At 25.0% G+C, this 25,830-nt stretch overlaps 2 protein-coding genes across 10 annotated transcripts in view; both read left to right on the forward strand.

Moving 5' to 3' along the window:
- The window catches only part of LOC128989027 (uncharacterized), a 67,956-nt gene extending 52,035 nt beyond the window's left edge, over positions 1 to 15,921 (forward strand). For both annotated transcript variants that reach the window (XM_054410885.1, XM_054410891.1), the window contains one exon: positions 15,779 to 15,921. In XM_054410885.1, coding sequence (XP_054266860.1) covers positions 15,779 to 15,888 — 110 coding nt within the window. In that variant the 3' untranslated portion in view covers positions 15,889 to 15,921. The remainder of the gene's footprint in view (positions 1 to 15,778) is intronic.
- Positions 1 to 25,830, forward strand: part of LOC128988985 (uncharacterized) — a 388,279-nt gene that overhangs the window by 264,606 nt on the left and 97,843 nt on the right. The window lies entirely within an intron of this gene.

Here is a 25,830-nt window from a genome sequence, read left to right on the forward strand (position 1 = left end):
TTAAGTCCATATACCCCTCTTTACTATAAGGCTTAGTTGGGCTTAATATTAGACACTTAAGGTTCAAAAGGATTAAAAGTATGAAAATTAACTTAAAATCCTTGGTAAAATTATCTCATATAATACAATATATAAGTTTGGATCATTCAACTTCTCTTGATACTCACACCCAATCAAAAATCTTCCCTACTAATTCTACAATATATAAGTTTGGATCATTCAACTTCTCTTGTAATTATCTCATATAATACAATATATAAGTTTAGATCATTCAACTTCTCTTGATACTCACACCCAATCAAAAATCTTCCCTACTAATTCTACAATATATAAGTTTGGATCATTCAACTTCTCTTGTACAATACTCACACCCAATCAAAAATCTTCCCTACTAATTCTACTCAGGATAACCTAAACATCCAACCAGACCCCTATTACAGATTTTTTCATATATCATAAATAACTTTGGAACTCCCCTTCCCACTTTATAAATATCAGGATGACCTTGAACCATCTTGTCACTTCTAGTAGCTTACATATTATCACTCAGGATGACCTTGAAACTCTCTTTGTTACTTCTAGTAACTTACATATTATCACTCAGGATGACCTTGAAACTCTCTTTGTTACTTCTAGTAACTTACATATTATCACTCAGGATGACCTTGAAACCCTCTTGTCACTTCTAGTAACTTACATATTATCACTCAGGATGACCTTGAAACTCTCTTGTTACTTCTAGTTACTTATATATTCAGGATGACTTTGAAACCCTTCTAAATGACTTAAATATTTAATTAAATATAGAGGTAGGGGTTCTAATTGTCCATCTGTTTAGAGTGGGAAGTTTTGAAAATTAACCTTTAACCTGTTTAAGTGAAATTTAAATGGTTATAGTGATGGGGGTTCCAATTGTCTATCTAGAGTGGGGAGTTTTGCAAAATTAACCCCCTCACTGTTTAAGTGAAATTTAAATGGTTGTAGTGGTGGGGGTTTTAATTGTCTATTTAGAGTGGGGAATTTTACAAATTCCCCCTCTCTATTTCACATGCCCAACAAACATACATAAAGAACCAACCATTCCATGAACAACTCAGTCTGAAATGGTACTTGACATAAGTTAGTTGAGTAACAAACATGTTGAAGTGTTCTAAGTGATAAATATATTTAGTGGGTTCAGATATATGTAAGTTGAAATAATATTTACCCAACTCTTTGTTGTTTTTATAAATATGGAAAGGTATACAGTACAAAATTTGAAAAATATTGCAAGAAATGTTGGTGTTGATGTTATTCCAAATACTAGTCGAAGAAGGATTATTTGGAAGATCATGAACGAATTGGTAGAAGTAGAAAATGTACAATATTTTATTGATCGTTTGAATGATCCAAAAGATTTATATGATTTGTATAATACATTGGAAGAAGAAGTATTTGAGGGGAGTTTACAGAGTAGACTACAAACAAAATTCTACATTGTTAAACAGAAACTATTACGAATGAATCAAGTAGCATGGAAAAAACTATATAAAAATGAATCTTTTTCAGAGAATTTTATGACAACATTTGAGAGTAAAATTGATTTTAATGAAGTTGTAAAGTATCAAAATCTCAATTCTAGAATTATCATCAAATTTTTCAACAAGTTTAACTTTGTGGTTTTAGTTGAAAACCAAAACTTCTCTAGCATTGTCCTTACCCAACTTCAAAATCAAATCAATTGGGATATATTGATCTACTATCAAGATGTGCCTGAGGAGTATATATTGAAAAATTACAATAAACTTTCTCTAAATGTTTTATTAAGAGCCAAGAAATTATCAAGAGAGTTCATAACATGGATACTGATAAATGATCAAATGAGTTTTCAACAGATATGGCCAAATTTAGCTCAATACCAAGACTTAACTAGAGAGCAAATACTGTTAATACATTTACTGTTAAAAAATGGAGAAGAGTATTATACAAAACAGTTTGGACATTTGATTAGTAGGTATCAACAGCTGGACTCTTTCCTTTTAGATTTCTTTCCAAACATATTGCACTGGCCAACAATCTCAAGATATCAGAATATATCTGATGATGATTTGATCAAGTTTAAAGCAGTGATTGATTTTAAAATTTACCTGTCAAGAGGTATACCACTAAGTGACCATGTCAAGCATCATATCCCCAAACCCTATACTGAATCAACTGTTCAATCAGATTGCCCAATATGTTTGAATCAAACACAAGATAATATTATTTTACAATGCAAACATATATTTTGTAGAATATGTATAACAGAATGGATGAAATGTCACAATACATGCCCCTTCTGCCGAAATATTATCCCATTACCAATCATATAATTAAAATAACCCCCTTCAATACTACAGTAATCAAAGTCCCTACTCTACCATCACCCCCCCCAAGAAAACCAAGATATAACTAAACCCCCTCCAATACTACAATAATCAAAATCCCCACTCTACAATCACCCTCCCCCCCAAGGAAACCAGGATATAACTAACTGCAGCTCTTGGATGGTTACAGTGTTGGAATAACACGGAAGTGTTTACTATAGTATTAAAACATATGAGTGTTTAACACTTAGACGTAAGGATGGAACCAACATTGAAATTGGAATCAACATTGAAATTTGAAGCAACATTGAAATCCAAAGAAGAAAAAAAAATTGTTGAAAACATATTAAGATTTTTAGTTCTAAAATCAAACTTTTCCAAATTAAATCCAATAATAACATCACAAGTTGATACCCTGATTTCATTTCTGATTGGTAATTTTCCACCAAAGGAAATTGACTTGGTATGGCAAAAAGTCTCTAAAAAAAGACCTTACATTAAGAAAACTAGAAGAAGTAAAACAAACAAATATAGAACAAATGTACAAATGGAAGATGGTGAAACCCCTCAAATTATTTGGGAACAAACATCTAACTCCAATAAAACTACAGAAAATGAAGAATATAATATAATTTCACAAGATGAAGAACCTGTTGAAGGACATTTAGAACAAACCCCTAACTTAAATATAACTATAAAAAATGAAGATTATAATGAATATTCAGAAGATGAACTCAATCTTGATAAAATCAAAGTAGAAAGTAACTTAAATATAACTATAAAAAATGAAGATTATAATGAATATTCAGAAAATGAACTCAATCTTGATAAAATCAAAGTAGAAAGTAACAGCTCAGTTGAAAAGAAAAAAATTATACTTGAAACACCTCATCTAACAGAAGAAGAAATAGAAATGCTAAACCAAATAGAAAAGTATAATAAGAATTATTACAAAACTAACCAGTGTCAACTGACTGAAGAAAAAATGGAATTTAAAGATTTTAACATAACCAACAATGAAATAAAATATATAGACTTTCAAACAGTATTCATGGAAGATACTGAAGAAAAAATAGGATGTACAGAAGTTTTTGGAATAATTAGCAACTTAAATGTAAATAACCAATGTCAACTGGATGAAACAAAAATGAAATGTACAGAAGATTTCAACAACTTTGATGAAAATAACCAATGCCAACTGGATGAAACAGAAATGAAATATATAGAAGATTTTCAAACAGTATTCCTGGAAGATATAAAATTTGAAGATGAACAACTTTCCTTTTAAGATCTATAAATATGAAAATCACTATAAATTGTAAATATTATGTCACAAATTCTAAACTGTATTCAATTTGAATGTAAATAAATTTATTTATTCACTTATAAACTTGTTATTGAATATTACCCAATGCAATTATTCATTTTAAAGGGGTATAATTAGAATTTGTCATGTTTATTTTGCCAATTTTACTTAAATTTATGTGGTAGTTAAACCTGCAATTATGATTTATAAGTTAAAATATTTTAATTCATATTTAGTTTAATATCCCCCTTAGAAAGAATAATCCCTACCACATACTAGTAAATGAAAAAAACCCACCTTAGTCAAATAGTTTCTAAAATTTCTCATATACAAAACCAGCATCTTACTAAGAGACCAGTCAGTGTTGTATGGAAAACTATTACTGTTTAGATTTTGGTTCAGTGTTATATGGATTATCCTTATTGGTTGTGTTTTGGTTAGTGTTGGAAAATTTGAAATATGTCAGATAATATTCAAAGATTTTATTATGAAATAGAAAGATTAAATAGTTTTGTGAATTGGCCAGTTACATTCTTAAGTCCAAATTTAATGGCAAATGGTGGATTCTATTATTTTCAGAGAGAAGATTTTGTTCGGTGTGCATTTTGTGGTGTAGAAATTGGATCTTGGGTTGAAGGTGATGATCCTGCATCAGATCATAAACAATGGTCACCATCATGCAAACTTTTACAAAATATACCATGTGGAAATGTTCCCATAAAAAATAACTCTAAAGATGAGTTATTACTTTCATTTCAAAACTTAGGAATTAATCAAATTAAATTTCCATCCTTTCCCAATTACACATTATTAGATGCAAGACTTAAATCTTTTAAAAATTGGCCAAAAACATTAAAGTTTACACCTGAAATGTTTAGTGAGGCTGGATTTTTTTATACAAAGAAGGGAGATGGTATTATATGCTATTACTGTGGTGGGGGTTTAAATAATTGGAATGAGGAGTCGGATGAACCCTGGGTTGAACATGCTAGATGGTTCTCAAAATGTTATTTTTTATTAACAACTAAGGGGAAAGATTTTGTTAGTAAAATCTGTAAACAATCTTTAACAAAAAAATTAAAACAAGATACTTCAAATGAATATAAACCAAAACAAGAGGAGGATAATAAAACAGTACTAAGCATCAATTTACAAAATAAAACTTCAGGAAGTAATGAATGCAAAATATGTTATATGGAAGAAGTTGCTATTGTATTCTTACCCTGTGGTCATGCTGTGGCCTGTGTAAAGTGTGCTTTGTCACTAATTAAATGTGCCATTTGCCGTCAAACTATTACTGCAACCATCCGTGTGTTTTTTTCATAAAAATATAAATATATTATATTTATAAATATTATTAAGGATTATACAAGTTTTAATATTCTAACATTATTTGATGTTTCTTATAATATATCAGATGAATAAACTTATGATATCTCATATGAAAATATTTGATGCTATTGTTGAATAAGATTTTAATTTTAGTGAACAAACAAAATTATTCTTTGAACATTGAATGTGGTAATTTAATAATATAAAACTCAGTTGTTATAAAAAGTACAATTTAAAAAATCTATAACTATACAAGTTTCTATAAAAGATCATATTATTCTTGTATAAATAATAAAACTATTAAATATTAAAGAAGGAGAATAATTGTTAAAATACTTTCTGAATAGATTCTATTTATTAATAAAAAATGTGCTATAAAAGTAGGGTTAGTTTTTACAAGAGGTTACTTTACTACAAAACAGTGTGTGGATAACATTGTGACTATAATAATGGAAGCATTTGACAAATATCTTGAACAAGTTAAAGAAATAACTGGAATCCAATGTAACAATTTCTATGAAGATGTAAGAAGAGAATTTGAATATGAAATCTTTAAAACATCTCCAAGGAATGTACGAGGGATTGTTATTGGTATAATAAGAAATTCTTCAATAATTACAAAAAATCTACTCCTTTCTACAGGAAATAGAGAAAAAAATGATAGATCTATAAGCAAACTTGAGATGATTGATAAAGTTACATCACTCCAGAGCAATGAGAATATTTTATTTTTTAGAACACCAATGATTTTTACCAAGCATAATCAAACTCAAAGAAGATCTTTAATTAGTGCATTCAATCCAGTTTTACTTCATATTCTAAAAATTATTCTTCAAAGTAATTCAAATAATTTTGAATCTCCGATTCCTATTTTGTGTCTTGGACGAAATTCCTATGATTGTGTTTCAAACTGTTTAAAACAACTTCATAGACCCAAGTTTATAATTTTAAGCAGTGTTCACCCTAATAATTTAAAAGAATTGGACATTAAAATAAATCTGACAAATTGTAAAAGGGAAAAGCTACAACTACTAAGGAAGAAACTCTATAGAGAAGATTATTTTTTACAAATATTTGATGTATTCTGTAATCTTATTAATTAAAAATGTATTAATAACTTATTATTAATTAAAAATGTATTTATAACTTATTAATTAAAAATATATTTATAACTATACTGTGTTTAAGTTACTAAACCTCCTCACAATCCTTCTTAAATTAAGTCAAAATTTATCACTAATTACATTTACTTTTAAGATTTCAAGAATACAGTAAGGGGGCTTTGATCTGGGATATCAACCACCCCATTTAAGATCCCACTTCAGTGTTTTGTGAGTATTCTCCAAGATGTATTAGCTTATCAAACTTTTAGTTATTACCTCTTTAGTAGAAAATAACCTTTAAGAGTTCTACTGGAGATTCAAATATGGATAACATAACAAATATCCTTTTATTTTTTGAGTCTCCACAATTGAATTTCATTCAGAGGGATATGATAAAAAATCTTAAATGGTTTCAAGTTCTTTATATTTACATAAAAATTAAATCCCAATATCCAAAGGCACATCTAAAGGAACAGTTGTTAAAATATAAAATTAATATTTGGACCTTAATAAGTAAACTAAAATACACATCTGATGTATTTTTAGAAGATTTTTCCTATAAGATGAACTGGAAGCTAGTTTCAAAACACCACCACATTAAAAACACATTTTTAAAGAAATTTGTACACTTATTAGATTTTTACATTATCAGACAAAGGTATAATATCCCAAAAGAAATTTTATTACACTACTTAAAGATGAAAAAGCAAATAAAAAGATGAAATTAATAAGAAAATAAAAAAAATACAATACACACAAAATAAGAAGACAGTCTCAGGTGAATATAAACAACATACCTAATACTCTTTCTATATATTTTAATATTTATCTTTTATCATATTTAATTATAAAAATTGTTTAAACTAATATTTATGATATCTATGAATGCAAGTGAATAGTGATTTCTGATTGTGATGTGATGTTTAGAAGGTGGTGGTCCCTGAGGAAAGGTTTGTAAATTCCTATCCATTTCAAAAAAATCTTAACCTTAAAGAAATATAATAAAGCAGATTCTTCACAAACATATTAGTCTGAATAAACAACCTGACCTTATTCAGTTGGAGGAAGGAAAAAATAGCAGTGTAGATTAGACATCATCAGTCCAAATAAGTTTAAATATTTGTCAGCTGGAAGAAGTTTTGAACAAATTAATTGTAGCAGTGTACTTTATAAAATTAAACAAGTGACGGTTATTGTTTTTTAATCTCTTGTCTATTTTATTGTTAATATGGAAAGATTTACTTTAAACAATTTAAAAAAATATGCAACAAATTTAGGATTAGAATTTACTCCACAGATTAGTAGAAGATTAATTATTTGGAAAATTATAAATAATTTAATAACAGTGGAGGGTGTAATTAGTTTTGTTAGTCATTTAAAAAGTCCAAAAGATATATATGATTTGTATAATACCTTAGAAAGGGAAATGTGTGATAAGAAATTTCAAAAACTATTACAACAAAAATTCAACATTGTCAAACAGAGGTTATTAGAAATGTCTGAAAATGATTGGAAAAAACTATACAAAAATGAATGTTTTTCTAAAAAGTTTATGAAAACATTTATAAACAAAATTAACTTCAATGAAGTTGTAAAACATCAAACTTTAAATACTGGTAGTATTATTGAATTTTTTAATAAGTTTGAATTTTGTCTTTTGGTAAAACACCAAAACCTATCTAATGTAATTCTAACACATCTCAAAGATAAAATTGATTGGAATATTCTAATTTGGTATCAAGATGTGCCTGAATGCTATTTATGGAAACATTATTACAAAATAAATCTCAATTTATTGTTTAGAAACAAAAAGTTATCCAAAGATTTTATAACTTGGATTTTAATAAATGATAAAACAAACCAACAACAAATATGGCAAAATTTATTACAATTCCAGGAATTATCAAAAGAGCAAATGATATTGATATACTCAAGATTAGATTCAGGAGAAGAGTATTATAAAAATCAATTTGGACATCTTATAAGCAGATATCAACAGTTGGACTCTTTTCTTTTGGACAAATTTAAAAATAGATTACATTGGCCAACAATTTCATTATATCAAAACATAATTGACCTTGATGTGATTAAATTTTATAAATTGATTGATTTTAAAATATATCTTAAAAGGGGAATTCTAATAAGTGAATTTGTCAAGCAAAATATCCCTAAGTCATATACAGAATCAAATATATCTATGGATTGTCCAATTTGTTTGACAGTAACTGATAAAAATGTGGTCTTACAATGTTACCACATATTCTGTAAAATATGTATAAAAGAATGGTTAGAAGTCCATAGTACATGCCCCCTCTGTAGAAATAATATTCTATTTCCAATAATTTTGTAAACCCCCCCTTTTTTAGCCACTCTATAGAAACAATGTTCCCCTTATAATTCTATATACCTTAGTTACCTTGAATATAAAATCAACATCTTACTAGGGGACCAGTCAGTGTTTTTTGGACTATCCTTACTATTTGGATTTTGGTTAGTATTGGTAAATTTGATTACATCTAATAATTTTACTTTTAGATATATTTAGACTATTTATCTTTATTATGTCAAATCACATGTCCAATCATTTAAATTATTTATTAAAAATAAATTAAGATATTTGAATTAAATTTGACATAGAAAATATTTTTTATTGATATGGTTTAAGCAATTTTTCTTCTTATTTTTTTATATTGAATTAAAATGATCAAAATAGATTCTACTTTATGTTTAATCTGAATGAGTAAAATAATAATTAAATAATTAAAATTAAATAGTAGAACAATTAATTGTTAAAATATTAGGATGAAATATTTTCTTGAAAAGATTAAATTTATTAATTAAAATGTGCTATAAAAGTAGGATTAGTTTTTACAAGAGGTTAGTTTACTACAAAACAGTGTGTAGATAACATTGTGACTATAATAATGGAAGCATTTAACAAATATCTTGAACGAGTTAAAGAAATAACTGGAATCCAATGTAACAATTTCTATGAAGATGTAAGAAGAGAATTTGAATATGAAATCTTCAAAACATCTCCAAGGAATGTATGAGGGATTGTTATTGGTATAATAAGAAATTCTACAATAATTACAAAAAATCTACTCCTTTCTACAGGAAATAGAGGAAAAAATGATAGATCTATAAGCAAACTTGAGATGATTGATAAAGTTACATCACTCCAGAGCAATGAGAATATTTTATTTTTTAGAACACCGATGATTTTTACCAAGCATAATCAAACTCAAAGAAGATCTTTAATTAGTGCATTCAATCCAGTTTTACTTCATATTCTGAAAATTATTCTTCAAAGTAATTCAAATAATTTTGAATCTCCAATTCCTATTTTGTGCCTTGGATGAAACTCCTATGATTGTGTTTCAAACTGTTTAAAACAACTTCATAGACTCAAGTTTATAATTTTAAGTAGTGTTCACCCTAACAATTTAAAAGAATTGGACATAAAAATAAATTTAACAAATTGTAAAAGGGAAAAGCTACAACTACTAAGGAAAAAACTCTATAGAGAAGATTATTTTTTACAAATATTTGATGTATTCTGTAATCTTATTAATTAAAAATATAGTTATAACCATACAATGTTCAATAATTTAAATTAAAGATTATTTACTTGAATATTTAATTTTAAGTTTTAATAAATTAGGAGACAAAATGGTAACAATTTAATTTATATTTCTAAATTTTATTTTTAAGAAAGTTTTAAAAACCTCTGAAAAATGTATTACAATTTACAACTACATCAGTCAGTCTCAATCATGGATTCAATTGATAATTGTTCTTCCTCAATTAATTATAAAAATATGTGGAAAGAGAATACAGGTTGTATAGTTTTGAATTTAATAAAAAAGGGAGAAATAATCCATAGAATTGATTTTGATGGAAATCCATTGAGATTAGGTATTTATTTTGATACAATGTCTATACAGTTTTTTGATGGTAATGTAATGATTAATAGTGGTATTTCAATGTCAGAAGCTTTAGAAAAGACCAATACCTTTTCTAAATATAAAATATTAGATATACTAATTTACAGCAAAGCTGGTTGGTATGAACAAAAGTCATTTTGGGTGAAGCCATTTAATGATTTAAAGGATTTAGATGGCTCATACATTACATTGGATGAATTAGAAGAGATTAAAATAAATGATGTAGATTTCTTAATTGTTAAATTTAAAAAACCTGGATATAAGTATATGTGTTTGGAGGATAACAAGGAAGAAGGGATTTTGATGAGAAAGTGGAGGGAGAATAAGAAGATTGTCACCATGCAGGGACGCAAATTATTTCATAGATTATTTTTTACAAATATTTAATGTACTCTATATATTATTCAATAACAAGTATTTATAAGAATTGTTGTAGTGACTGGAGTGTAACAAAGTTGGACAAAATGACAGTATCACATCTAGAGACCTAATGGTATTAAATTATGAAAAATTGTTCATTGAAACTCTTACCACAACTCACTACTATATTAGTCAGTCTCAATCATGGATTCAATTGATAATGTTTCCTCAATTAGTTATGAAAATATGTGGAAAGTAGAAACTGGTTGGATAGTTTTAAATTTAATCAAAAAGGGAAAAATAATACGTAGAATTGATTTTGATGGAAATCCATTGAGATTGAGCATTTATTTTGATAAAATGTCTATACAGTTTTTAGATGGTAGTACAATGTTTAATAGTGGGATTTCAATGTCTGAAGTTTTAGAAAAGACCAGTACCTTTTCAGAATATAAAATATTAGATATACATGTTTACAGCAAAGATGGGTATCATGAAAAAAAGTCATTTTGGATGGAGCCATTTGATGATTGGAAAGATTTAGATGGCCCATACATTAAATTGGAGGAATTAGAAGAGATTGAAATAAAAGATATAGATTTCTTAATTGTTAAATTTAGAAAACCGGGATTAGATATGAGTTTAGAGGATGGCAATGAAGAAGAGGATTATGTTGAGGAAGTGGAGGGAGAAGAGTAGGATTTTCACCATACAGGGACAGAGAAGAGTAGGATTTTCACCATGCAGGGACACACATTTTCCATAGATTATTTTTTATAAATATTTGATGTATTTTGTAATCTTATTAAATAAAAAGTATTTATAACCTTACAGTGTGTAATTTAAATTAATAAATATTTACTTGAATATTAAACTAACAAAAAACTATGAAAAATAAAATATTTGGTTTGTTGGTTTTTAAAAACTATCGTATTAATGAAATGTTACAAATTACTTTCTCAAATCATATTAGAGGGAATTGTCCTATATGTTTGGAGTGTAAACAATTATGTCATATTCAGTGTGGTCATGTAATTTGTCAAGAATGTTCAAAACAAATAAATACTAAATGTGGAATTTGTAGAGATACAGGATTGGTTTACTATAATTAAATTTATAATATTAATATTATATAAGAGACTCTTGTAAAATCCATTTATATATTAATTTTAATTTACTGTTAATACAGTATATACAATGGATCTGTACTGTTGTGAGAAGAAGTGTTTTTTAGTTCCTGATGATCAAGTTGATGGTCAAAGTTGTAGCCAATGTAAGAGTTTTTCATACTGCATTTGCAAATGTAAGTCATTTATAGAAAAAAAAAAGAAACACAGAATATGTAATATATTAAAACTTTGTACAATAGGTTTCATTTGTTGTTATTTAGTGTTATATATCGTTGAATATTGTAATAATTTTAATCACTTTTTTGATCAATAAATCTTTCATGTAAAATTAACTTGTTTCATTATTATTTCCTTTTCGCTTACTTTCTGGTGATCCATCTGGTGATCTCTCTCGACTTCGTTTACGAGGTACATTTATACTTTCAAAACTTGTACTCTCATTTAGTGATTGTACATCTCGTTTAAGAGGAAGACTTACACCAATTTTTTTCTTAGCAGAAATTTCACTATAATCATTCTGCAATACATCATAATTTTCCTGTAACTCATCAAGGTCTTTCTTAAGTTCTTCAAATTGTTGTGTTTTCTTTTGTATCTCTGAAGATTGGTTTTCTTGAAATATTTCAAGGTTGTATTTTTCTTCTTTTAAAGCTTTAATTTCATCTATTAATTTTTTATTTAACTCTTGAAACTTTATTTTCTCTTGTGATTCAATAGACCACTCTTTTTCATTTTCACTTATGGTTTCAACTAATTTGAAGTTTTCTTTTTTAATTTCTTCAAACTCAGTTGAAAGTTTATTGTAATTCTTAATTCTATCCAAGATTACTTTTATTGAGTTTTTATCTAATTTATCTTTAATTTTGGATTGTTCTACAAGTTTTGTTAAAAATTTTACCAGTTCATCAAATGTTATATTTGGACATAGAACATTAAGTTTAGCCAGTAAGTGTTTATTAAGATATTCTAATTTGTCATTTAAAGTATCTCCTTGAATTAGGTCAGTATTAACTTGACATTCTTTTATAGAAAGTATTAATGTTGTAACTTCAGTTAAAGAAAATTCTTCATCATATATATCTTTGAATCTATCCTTTAATTCAACCAACTGACCATGAAACAATTGCCAATTATCAACACCACTTATACTTATTACATCTTGTATCATCATTGTAACTTCAGAAAGAGAATTACATTTTAATATTTTAATTACATTTAACACTTCTTGCATAGTATTATTTATTGTGTTGTTAAGAGAATCAACATAGCTCTTCATATTTCTATTAAATACAGTTACATCTCCTTCTCCAATAATACTATATAGATTGTTAAGTTCTTTAATTGCTGTTACAATATTTAACACTCCAAATTGTTTAAGAAACTCCTCTAATACATTAAAATTCTGTGATCCAATTAATGTTAAAACATCAATTTTGAATTCAGTTAACTCACTATTGTCACCTTGAGAGTCAATAAAAGTTTGAATTTTTTTAAAACATATCCAATCAGTTTTGACATCTATTTCTTCAATATTTCGCAAATTAGAAACAAAATATTTTCTTGAATATAAATTTATACACTCCTTAAAGGATAAATTTTTAACATCTTCTACATTAATGTTGTAATCTAAAAGTAATTTGTTAAATGTACTTGATAATTTTATATCATTTTCAAAGGCAAATAACTCTTCAAGTTTTTTTATATTAAAAGTTATATTTATTTTTTCTATTAATTCTTTAAGATTTATAAATGAATCCACTTGTATAATATATAATAAATCTTCAGTATATGTATTTAAATGATTTAAAAACTGTGAAAAATCATTATAAACTATTGGAAAACGTGAGCCAATATTTTTTAAAATCATTAAACTGCTATTAAATGATGTAACAAATTGTTTAAAATCATCAAGACTGGAATCAGCAGATAAATTAGTGAATGTTTTTAGAGCATTTAATTTATCTATACAGTCTTTATCTTGCAAATATTCAATATCCATGGGCTGTGTTTGAAATAAATTTAATAATTTATGAATAATTTTAAATAATAATTTCTCATTTGAATATTTAGTCATTAATGGTGATGTTTGATGATAATTACTTAAAATTGTTATAGTTGATTTTAAACGATGAGGAAATTTAATATCTTCTATACATTCTTCTAAATTCTTATAGTATGAGTGCCATGACAAATATTGAGTTTCATCTTTTGTTAATAAGTAAAATATAGCATCAGTTACAAGTGTAAATGATTTAATATGATTATATTCTATATTTTTAATTAAAGAGAGGTGATTAAAAATATCTTTTAAGAATTTGCAAAGTAGTTTTTTTGCTTTTTTATTTTCATTTTCAATAATAGACCTTAATATAAGAGATTCTATAACAACTTCTTGCATTTTTATTAATGATTTTATGTGTAGATGGTAACATTGCTTGTGGAAAGTCCACATTTTGTAATAATCTTTACAGTTTATTAAAATCAAAGGGGTTTAATGTAGTGTTATATACAGAACCAGTTGAAAAGTGGAAAAGAGTTGGAGGAATAAATTTATTAGAGGTATATTATAAAAATACAAAGAAATGGGCATTTGTTTTTCAAATAAATGCTTTATTAAATTTTGCTGACATTGAAAGAAATGCCCTTATACATTCATTAAATAATTCAATTGTTATTATGGAACGAAGTTCATTTAGTATATTTGAAATATTTTGTAAATATTTAAGTAAAAATATCTTTAATTCTGCTGAGTCTCTTATATTACAGGATTTTAAGAAAATATATTCTAGTATAATAGATAATTACAAAAAAATATTATTTATCTATATAAAAACTGACTATAATGTTTGTTATGAAAGATTGAATAAACGAGCTAGACGTGAAGAAAGAGGAAAAATTGATAAATTATATTTAAAAGCTCTTGAAGAACTATATGAGGAAAGTTTAGATAAACTTCATGTACCTTATATTATTGTAGATGGAATATCTTATGAAAAAAATTCAATTGAAGATGGTAAGATTATGTCTAAAAATCAAAATGTTGTCAATACAATTTTGACTTTTATTCAATCTTATAAGTAATAGGTGTACCTCTTACTAATAACAAAACCATTATTATAATAAACATTATTATTGACAAACTCAATGAAATTGTTCCCAATGGAAAAACTATAATTAAAGCTACAATTGTACATGTTAAAATATTTGGTTTTATATTATCTAATTTTATATTTTTTATGTTCTCATTCTGAGAAATATCAATATTTTTAATGTTCACATTCTGAAAATTATCAACAGTTTGATCATCTTCCATATATAACTTTACTATGTCAATAAACTTAGTCATTCCACCATATTTTAGGTCATAAGCTTTTGAGATTTGTTTTTTTAGTTTTAGTTTAACCACTTCAAAGTCTAATAAAACTTCTGGAGTAATGTTTTGAATTTGGAATTTATCATTGAAACTTGTATCAAAATTATTCATTAAAGTTTTAAAATCTGAGGAAGTTAAGGCTTTATTTAATTTAAGAGTATCTAATACATCTAATGCAAATCCTATAAAATACATTATAAACAGTTCCCAGTTACCAACCACTTCAGTACAAACACCTAAGACCTTTAATGTATTCAATAATAATGTGTCTGCCACTATATTGTTCATCTCAGCAAGAATTATGTGTTTAGACATATAATCTGTTATATTATTAGTAAATTTATAAAGATATTGAAGGGATAAATTACTAATATGAAGTGATATTTCTGGTATAGAACCAATTATAAAATCTTTAGTCATATTTGCAAACTCATTCATCACATCACTCAAAACTATCTCTGATTTAGTTTGACTACATTGATATTGGGAAATTAAATCTGTTGTTTTATGATAGAAAATTAATGTGGGATGTAGTATTGATCGAATTAATGTTTTCCCAAATGTATATTTTTCAAAAAAACTTTGCACTCCTGGAAGGTAACACTCATTATTATCTGAATTAAAAGATAAACCAAAATATTGACAATATTCAGGAGACATAAAACATTCATTTAGATTTTGATTCCAAATCAGTGGTGGAATTGATTTATCATTACTAGGCTTTAAACAAAATATCTTTTTTGGTAGATTTATTAATTTACATGATTTATTTTTTTTGTCAAAATATACATCTAATGGTTCACTTGCTCTAAAACAGTTATCTTGACAAAATTGTACTTTATTATTATTATAATTTGATTTACAAATCATATTGTTTTGTAGTGATGGAAACTGACAGTGGGGATACACTACACCTTCAATACAAAATGCAGCAATATTATTACATCCATCTTCGTCAAATGAAAATATATAATCATGTGGATAAGTCTTAAGAAAACTATTTGTTGGTGGTCCATTGTATTTGTTGTAATCCCATGGTATTTTTAATATCATTACATTTCTAAAATAAAAATGATTTGACATCTTCAGCTTAATAATTTGATTACTTATTGCAGCCCTCTGTGAATACTTAATACACTTGTTCATAATTATTATTCAATGTTTTTTTTAAATTTAATTTCTCAACTTAATATTTACTTTCTATTTAGGTTGAGTTAAAGTTTTAATATTTCTTTATTATTAATATAAAATAATAAATTAAATATTTATCGGAATTTAAAAAAATTTTAAATTTGAATAAAAATGTCCTATTTAAGTTGACAGCCATGAAATATTTCTCATATAGTAAAATGACTTCAACCTACTCATACATTGAATACCAAAATATACTAGCCAATGAAATAAGTGGTCGATTGTTTAAATTTAATAATCGTCCATCTGCAAATGTAAAAAATGGAATAATTTATGGATTTCAGAGATTTAATAGTAATAATATAAATGGAATATATGTAGAAAATATGTCTTTTTTTGAAAAATCATATGGAACTGATAACTCTAACATTGTAAAATGTAATTTTAGGGGACATGCTGATATTCAAAATGAAACATTAAGAAATATATTGACTCAAAAAATTAAAACAAATCTTTATGATGTTTTGAAAAAACCTCTTTTTACAGATGATTGTAGATTAGTACTTCGATTTGGTGGAATAAGTACTTGTTCAGGAAATCAAGAGGATTCTAGATATCAAAGTATACATTTTAAATGTTCACAAGCTAAAAAACGTTTTGAAGAAGTCTATTCTACACAATTGTGTTATAATAGACCAAATACAAATTTAGTCCCTTGTCTTTACAATAATTTTGTTTATAATCATAAAGATTTTAATAAGCTACGATTTTATATTGATGAAAGTACGGGTAAATTTATTATGTTCAATCAAGAAGAACAAAATGAACGAAAATTTACAATATCACACCCTAAGATACATCCTGATGAAAATATTTACTTATCATATTCTAATAAATTATCTGGATTAATAAATATTCTTATAACTGGAGTTTACATAAAAGATGATAATGTTTTAAGTGATACAATGAAACTGTGGTGTTTAATACAATCATCTCATATGATATCAAATGTCTCTGATATTACAACATCAAGTGAATATGATGATGAAATTGATGATATTTAAATATTTAAAATGATTTTTAATCATCTAACTAATAAAAATATATAAATTACTTTTAAAATGAAAACTTAACTATTGAATTGTATATATTTATCAACATTTTTGATTTTAAAATAATTAATTTATTAAATTCAAATGTAAAAAGTTCTAGAATATAAAATTATTAGAATGTATATAATATATGAACAAGCAAATACTAGTATCAGTCTAAAAATCTAATTACTCAAGATGAGTTATACTTATATACTGGATTTTCAAGGTTTTAAAGACAACAATAACAATTTTATCATCAAAGAAATTGCAGTGACTGACATCAGCAACAGTTTACTTTTTCATTGGTTTGTTCAACAACCATATGTAATTTCAAAGTTATCACCAACCTACATGAGACAAGCAAACTACAATTCAAAGTTTTATCATGGCATTCCATGGAACTATGGCAACACTTCATTTAAATATGTAAAAAAAGAATTGAATAAAATATTTTCTTACAATTATGTTTTGATCAAGGGGAAAGAAAAACAAATATTTATACAACATCTTTTCAAGAAAGCATATGTAGAAGATTTAGATTACATTCCATCACTTAAGAAATTGAAATCTAAATATATTTATAATAACTGTCCTTTTCATCAATTTCATGTACCCCTTTTTTCTTGTGCTCTTGAAAATGTTCTAAGAATACAAACATATTTACAATTAACTAAGTTATAAATAAATGTTTTAAAATTTAATTAGTTTGTTTTATTTTACCTTACTGTAACTATACATGATATTGGTATCTTTTTTATTTGCTTGTAAAATTGTTTACAAATATAGTTGTTTTGTATGATAATATTTTGTACATTATTTACAGTTTGTAATATATCTAATAATAACCTTTCAAAATATACAAAGAATAAAGATGAAATATTTTTATTTATCATATTTATATTAGCTGAACTATCAGCTTCAATCAGTATTAATGGATTTATATTTATATATATCATATTATCTTCAACTTGTTCATGTTTTATTTTACTATCAATTACTATATTAATGTTATTTAAGTTGTTAGAAATTATTATAAATTTCTCAACTTTGTAGCACAAATTATCAAAACCATTTTGATATTTAATATTATCAACTACCCTATCTATTTGTTGAAGCAGAGTTATACTAAATTTCTCTACATAAACATTTAATATTTCATTAATTCTATTACATTTGTTTTCATCATTATTATTATTTGTCATATTATGTTTTCAACTGATAACTGATTAACTAAAATTTCTTTTATAAACTCATTTTTTAAAATATTAAGTTTATCAAAAGGATAAATAATAACATTTTCAATTTTATTTAAATTTTCTCTGTTATCAAATAAAGCAGATCCTAAAAATATTAGGTGATTTTTTTTTATTTCAATGGAATGTTGTGATTTTACAGTATCTATTTTACAACCATCTTTTTTAAAATCTTTTAGAGAAAAACATTTAGAATAATTGAGTGTTTTAAGCCATGTTTTTAAATTAGTTTGATTAAAACCAAAATAGTAATCTAAAACAATCGAAGGATTTTTGATTTGGGAATCATATGTTTCAATAACTAATATTATCATATTAAAAATGTACTTAGCTACAATATTATGTTTATATTTTATATTTAACTCAATAATTTTAGTTTTATTTCAATCTTGTGATGTAAAACAATTAATACTATATGGTCTAATGGGATTAGAGTTATTATTTTTATACCACCACATAAAATTTAAATATTATTTACTTTATAAAAAGTAAACAATGTTAAAAGCTTTTGTAAAATACCTTAAAGGATCTACCTCTCCTGAATTAAAAATTTACAGTCCAAATTTACATAGAATTCTATCAAAAAATACCATTAATGAAGTCAATATCAAAAACTTTATAAAAGAAATTGAAAACAATAATAATTTTGATAGTGCTTTAAAAAAGTTAATGTTAAATGAAAATCTTCCTAAAAATGAAATTAAACTATTTCAAACTGAACTTGAAAACTCTAAGGGTATAGTTTCTGCAATGGTGGTTCATGATTTTTTTAAAAAATCTCACATATTGGAAGATTTAAATCTACACATTTTACCAAAGAATGCTGATGAATTAAATTCATTAATAAATACAAATGAAGAGTTAAAGAATAAAGTAAAAACTTTTATTAAATTAGTCAATAGACATAAATTAAAATTATCTGTAATAACTTTAACTTTAGCTACTGTAGGAAACTACTTGTTCCAAGCAGCCCACAATCTTTCTGGTTGTTATCGTTATAAACTTACACCATCTGGAGAATATAAATTACTATGTAAAATCAAGGGTTGTGACAAAAACAGTGAAAGTCAATCTTCTATAAATGGAATATTTTGTAATGAAGTCTGTTTAAAAGGTTTATGTACTGAGAATAATTGTATAAAAAGAACAGATGATACTTTTAAGTATGTGTGTGTTGAATTACATTGGTATGATGTTCTTAGTGTTGTTACTAAACAACTATCATCATCTCTAAGTAATTTCTTTGTAAATATTTTAAAATATGTTCTTATATTTTTGGTTGTTTTCTGTACTTTCTCAATTCTAAATAACTTTCACCTTTATTATAGAGTAGTGATTTCCTTTTTAGTTTTTCTAACTCTTTTAATAAAATTATTCTAAAAACAATTACAGTGAAGAATAGATATTTGTAATTTACAAAGATTACAATAATCTAACTTATCAGAAAATCTTTCAAAATATTCACCTTTCATCTGATAAGTTTGATTACATTTCCAACACACTATAGTACTACAATATAAAACATAATCAAATGACAAACTAAAACATTTCTCCATAAAGTTTATATAATACCCTCTAGTTTTATATTTATTACAAATAATATAACATATATGATCTTCAATTAAATCATCCACAATAAAATTAGGTAAGTATAATTTTGTTAAATATTTTCCATTTTTATATATTTTTAATAATTTAAATTTACATAATTCATACAGTGTCTCCATAGGTATTATATATAAGTTTTGTCAAAATTCTATTCAACTAGTAATACTATGTCAGATGAAAATGTCTTATTGTATGTGAAACTTAGTGAATTAGCCCCAAGTCCTTATAAAGCTACTAAAAACATTGTGGGTTTAATTAATATAGCCCAACTTTTTATGAGTTACTACCAAAATCTATAGTTTTAATTATTTTGGATTTAGTTTTTGCATTCAGCTCATCAATAAATAGAAAATTAGTAATAAGATAAAACAAACAAACAAGTAAAACTTAACAAGTTACAGATCTGACTTCAACAGAAAAAATAAAAAGTTTTAGATCAAATGAAAAAAATTATACTTTTTAGATTATTTTAGGTACCTAATTTAGGTACCTCAACAGGCTCTTAAAATACCATATTTAGGTGTTTAAGGCTCTAATTTAGGTTATTTGGTATTATTTTTACCTAATTTATGTATTAGAATCTTAGAAAATATATTTTAAAAATTATGTCAATTGTAAGTTTAATTTAATTTTCAAATAAAAATGTGAAATAAATTTATTAAATGTATTAAAAAATATTTTAAATCTCAATCTATAATATTTCCATTGAATTTTAACAAATTCTAAATATCTTAATGTAAATATAAATATAGGTCCAATATCAGATAAACACATTAACCCATCTATTCTTTGAAGACACAAACTGTAAATATATTTATAAAAACTATCAATTTCTTGAATAATTGTATTAATTGAATCTATATAAAAGTCAATGTCTGTAATATATAATTTATAAAATTGGTTTACTTGGATGAATTCATCTTTAATTGACTGTAGAGTTATATATTGTAAGTTTTGACTAATTAATTTTTCTAAATTTGATTTCATCACTATATTTTTAAATATATTAATAAGTTAATACATGAAGAATTAAATAAAAAATAAATTAATATACAAATATATATTACTGTTTATAACTTTTATGACATTTAATAAATGTATTTACAAATATTTGAAAATTTTAATATTGATTTATTAATTTCATGACATTCCTTTAAAAGTATAAATAGAAAATTATTTTTTTCTGGTTTCCAAACAAATGTTACACCAGTTATATTAGGTGGAATTTGATTGATATTATTTGTTATTGTTGATATATAATTAAAAACCTTTTTTTCATATTTGATCATACACTCAGTACTGTTGTATATCAAAGATACAATTAATAATATATACTCTAAACTTTGATTTTCTTCATATGTATACAATTTTTTTTCTGTCATATGTATTTGAAGATATTCTTTCAATTTTATAACATTTTCTAAAATATTCATATAAGTTTTTATTAAACGTTTATGATATTGACACCATAAACATATCAAGTAAACTAGATTTTGTAATATTTCACTTATAGTTCCATTTATCATTTTTATAAATATACATATATATATATATATAAAACAAAACATATGCAAGAAAATTTGGTCTTGTTATTTAAAGTGGTTTTGATATCTATTGGATAAGGATTTATAATTTTTATACAATTGATTTTATAATAACACTCTTGAATGAAAATGGAAACCCTACGATCAATTATTAATATTTCAGAATCAAATATGATTTCATTACTTACAAAAAACTCCAAAATAATAGATGAAATAATATCATCATATTTTAGAATTATTGAGCGACGTAGTGTATTATATCCTAATCCTTTCAGAGTTTGGTCATTTGATTCTTTTTTCTTTGAAGCTTATTGTCAAGGAGGGTTTCAACGTGTAAAAAAATGGAATAAAAAAATAAACCTCTTCTTGAAAGATATTATATTTTTTCCAATTTTTATAACAAATGAGAGCCACTGGATTCTTGCAGCAGCTTGGCCAAAAAAAGAAATCATTCATTGTGTAGATTCTATAGGTAAATATAGACTAGAAATTGGCTTAAAACTAAAAGAGTATTTAATTTGTTTAGCAAATGAATTAAATGTATCATTCAATAAAGATATGTGGATTGTAACAGGATCCACACCTGCTATTCATCAATTACCAGGAAGTGTAGAATGTGGGGTCTATGTATGTTGGTATGGAGAACAATTAGCAATAAATAAACCAATTATAAACATTACTTTTGACAGTAAGTCTTATAGAAAATATATTGCTTCAACACTACGTTATTGTAGAACACTGAAAAAAACATATTTCAAAAATAAAAAAATTATGAAGCAACTGGTTATAGATGAAGATAATCTTAATCTACTTCCCATCAATCCTAAACTGAAAAATAACATGGAATTTAAATTAGTTAATATCAAGTGTAACATTCATGGTGAAACAAAAACATTTGTTTCCTCATGGGATCCTCTCTTAGAAGCTTTAAATGAAGTAATTGATAATGATTATAACAATATCTATTCACCAATCACATTTACATCCACACCTCCTTTAAAGGGAACAATTAATAAAACTATAATTAGAAATGATATTGCTGTACAAACTGAATTAATATTAAATGAGGCTTTAAATGAAGTAATTGATAATTACTACAACAATATACATTCACCAATCATGTTTACATCAATATCTCTTCCAAAGGAGGTAATTAATACAACTGTAGTTAAAAATGATATTGCTGTTCAAACTGAACTAATAAGAATAAATATTGAAGATAAAAAATTTAAAGAATATCCATTTTATAATTTAATGGGAAATAAGACTTGTCATTTTAAAAACAAACAAAAATATGTTCAAAAATCACTAATAACATTAAAAAAACATAAAAAACATAAAGTACAAAGATTTAAAGTCTTCTTCCCAGATGGTACATTTCAAAGGATAAATATAAAACATTTACAACAAAAAAAAAGCATTGGCTAACTTTTGTTAAAAATATAGTTAATGTTTAGAGAGTTTTGAATATAGATTTCAAAAGAATATTTTGTTTTATTATTGCAATTCTATTAATATTATTTTGATGATTTTAACAAAAAATTAAGTTTTTACTTAACCTATATTATTATAAATTGTCATGTACATTTTAAATTCTATTTATATTTAACTAAACAAAATCAAAAATTATAATAATAATTTAAAAATATATTTTTAAATTCAATCTTTGATTATTTAAGGAGTAATAAGTAACCATCTAACTACACTTACACTACAAATATCAATACATGTTCACACTAATACATAATATCTTGTACAAGATAGTTGTTTAGTATAAGTTATTTTTATTGTAAAGCTATTAGGTGATACTAAAAATAGAATAACACAAATATTACTTTAATATTTGTTGAAACTTTTCCATAACAACTATAATTCAATCATTCTAAATCTCCTCTCAAACTAAGTCACCAGTTATTTATTTTTGCCAAAAATAATTATTTCTAATTGTCTATCCTAATTTTAAGTGATATCATCATTTGGAATCCAAAAGTAGATAGTTACTAGTACTCTTGCCTGTGATAATGGGCTTTTTTACTATCTACTTTCAAATATTTTTTTATAAATTCCCCTTAAACTGTGTTGGCGGTTACAATCCAACACAGACATGTAATGATGTATGACTGGTGGACCTTAAAAGTGTCCTACAATCCATCATACTGAACATACCTCCTCTATGTCAGCCTGTGATAATGGGCTATGTCAAATCTTAGAATTCCAATGGTAATATCATAAATAAGCAGTTTTTTTTATTGTCTGCTATTGTGAGTCTTTTTTTATTATTTTGCTATCGAAACTGGTGCTTAGTTAATCTAATTAAACTCACACACACCCAAGAATATAATTAAAAATTAAAAATTAGGTAATAATAATGTTAGTTTTATTTTTACTAATGCCTTATAGTTCAATTTTGTATCTAGAGATAAGGAAATATTTGTCTGAAAAGTAAAGTTAGATGTACACTTTACTGTTCTATAATCAATCAAAGATGGTATATTATTGTAAGTAAACAAGGTTATTATATATTGTAAAATTATTGGGTAATGTTAAAAATAGAATAACATTAATATCACTTTAAAATTTATTTAAACTTTTCTATAATAATTACAATCCAGTCATATAAAATCCCCTTATAAACTTAGTTACCAGTTTATTTATTTTTACCTATAATAATAGGTTATTTTCAATTGTCTTTTTTAATTTTAAGTGGTGTCATCATATGGAATCAAAAGTAGATAGTTCCCCAAACCCTTGCCTGTGATAATGGGCTTTTTCTAATTTACTATCTACTTCTAAAATAATTTTTAAAAAAACCTTAAACTGTGTTGGCGGTTACAATCCAACATAGACATGTAATGATGTATGACTGGTGGACCTTAATAGTGTCCTACAATCCATCATACTGAACACAACTCCCCTTTGTCAGCCTGTGATAATGGGCTAAGTCCAATCCTAGAATTCCTTTGGTGACATCATAAAAAAGGTAGTTTTATTATTTTACCATCTAAACTGGTACTAAGTTATTCCAACTAAACTTACACACACCCAAGAATATAATATAAAATGGAAAATTATATAATAATGATAGTAATGTTTCTATTTTTAAAATTACCTTATAATTTAAAGACATAGTTTATTAAGTTACATATGTAAGGTAAGATGTAAACTATGATTTACAATATTTTATCTTAAGTATACAATTGTAAATAAATTTTATTCTATTTTCAATTTTTATTTCATTTCCTTATTACTTATATATTAATATATTTTTTTTAATATGACTTCAAATACTTAATATATTAATATATTTTTTTTAATATGACTTCAAATACTTACATCACAGAATTGTTTATTTCTTAGATATAAATCAAAAATTATTTTAAATATAGTAAAATATTTAAATATTTTACAGTCATAAATTTATGGGAAATACTATTAAGAGAGTGTTAATATAAAATCTTTAAAATATGTAAGCAAGTCTTTGAATAAAATAGTTTTTAGTGTATAAATAAAATTATGAAAAGATCAAAAAAATCAAAGACTGCATTATGTACATGCATAAAAGTCAAAAGGAGAAAACCTTCTACTGTTGGATATTTAAAATATACTGATGAAAAGTTACCAAAATCATTTACTAAACTTAGAAAAAAAAGATGCCCAAGAAGAAAACAAAGAAGGTCAAGGTCACGTAGTCGATCTCGTTCTAGAAGTAAATAAAGTAGTAATTTAATAAAATAATATATAAAAAATGTCTGATTTATCTGAATGTGTATTCGTAAAATATAGAGATGTATTAAAATTTGAAAATTTTTATATGAATTATCCTGCTATATATTTACCATTTGTGATTTATAATTGGTTAACTTTGAGTATTTTACCAAATCTTTATGTTAATGAGGGAAATGGTATTGAAGCTAGTAGAATAGAACTCCTACAAAATGAAACTTATCTATTTGATGTTTTGACTTTAATTATTAATTGTGTTTTAGATATAGAAATAGAACTAAATTATGATTTATACAAACAAAATATACAAAAGTTAAAAAAAATTAATAGTTTTTTAATTAATGAGTTATATCCATTTGTAACAATTGAAAAATATATGTCTAATGAACACTCTAATTTATTTCTCAATACTCTTTCTAAATATTTCCCTATGGGTTCAGTGAAACAATCAATAGATGCAATTCCAAGCTATGAGCTATATAAAACTATAAGTAATAAAGTAAGTGGAACAGCTATTTGGGGTAGCTCATATTGGGTGGTATTACATTATACAACATTAGTTGTAGATAAGATGACTATAT

Source organism: Macrosteles quadrilineatus, unplaced genomic scaffold (assembly GCF_028750875.1).
Source record: "Macrosteles quadrilineatus isolate MER2022 unplaced genomic scaffold, UCM_ALF_1.0 Scaffold_1__1_contigs__length_201487025, whole genome shotgun sequence".
Lineage (NCBI taxonomy): Eukaryota > Metazoa > Arthropoda > Insecta > Hemiptera > Cicadellidae > Macrosteles > Macrosteles quadrilineatus.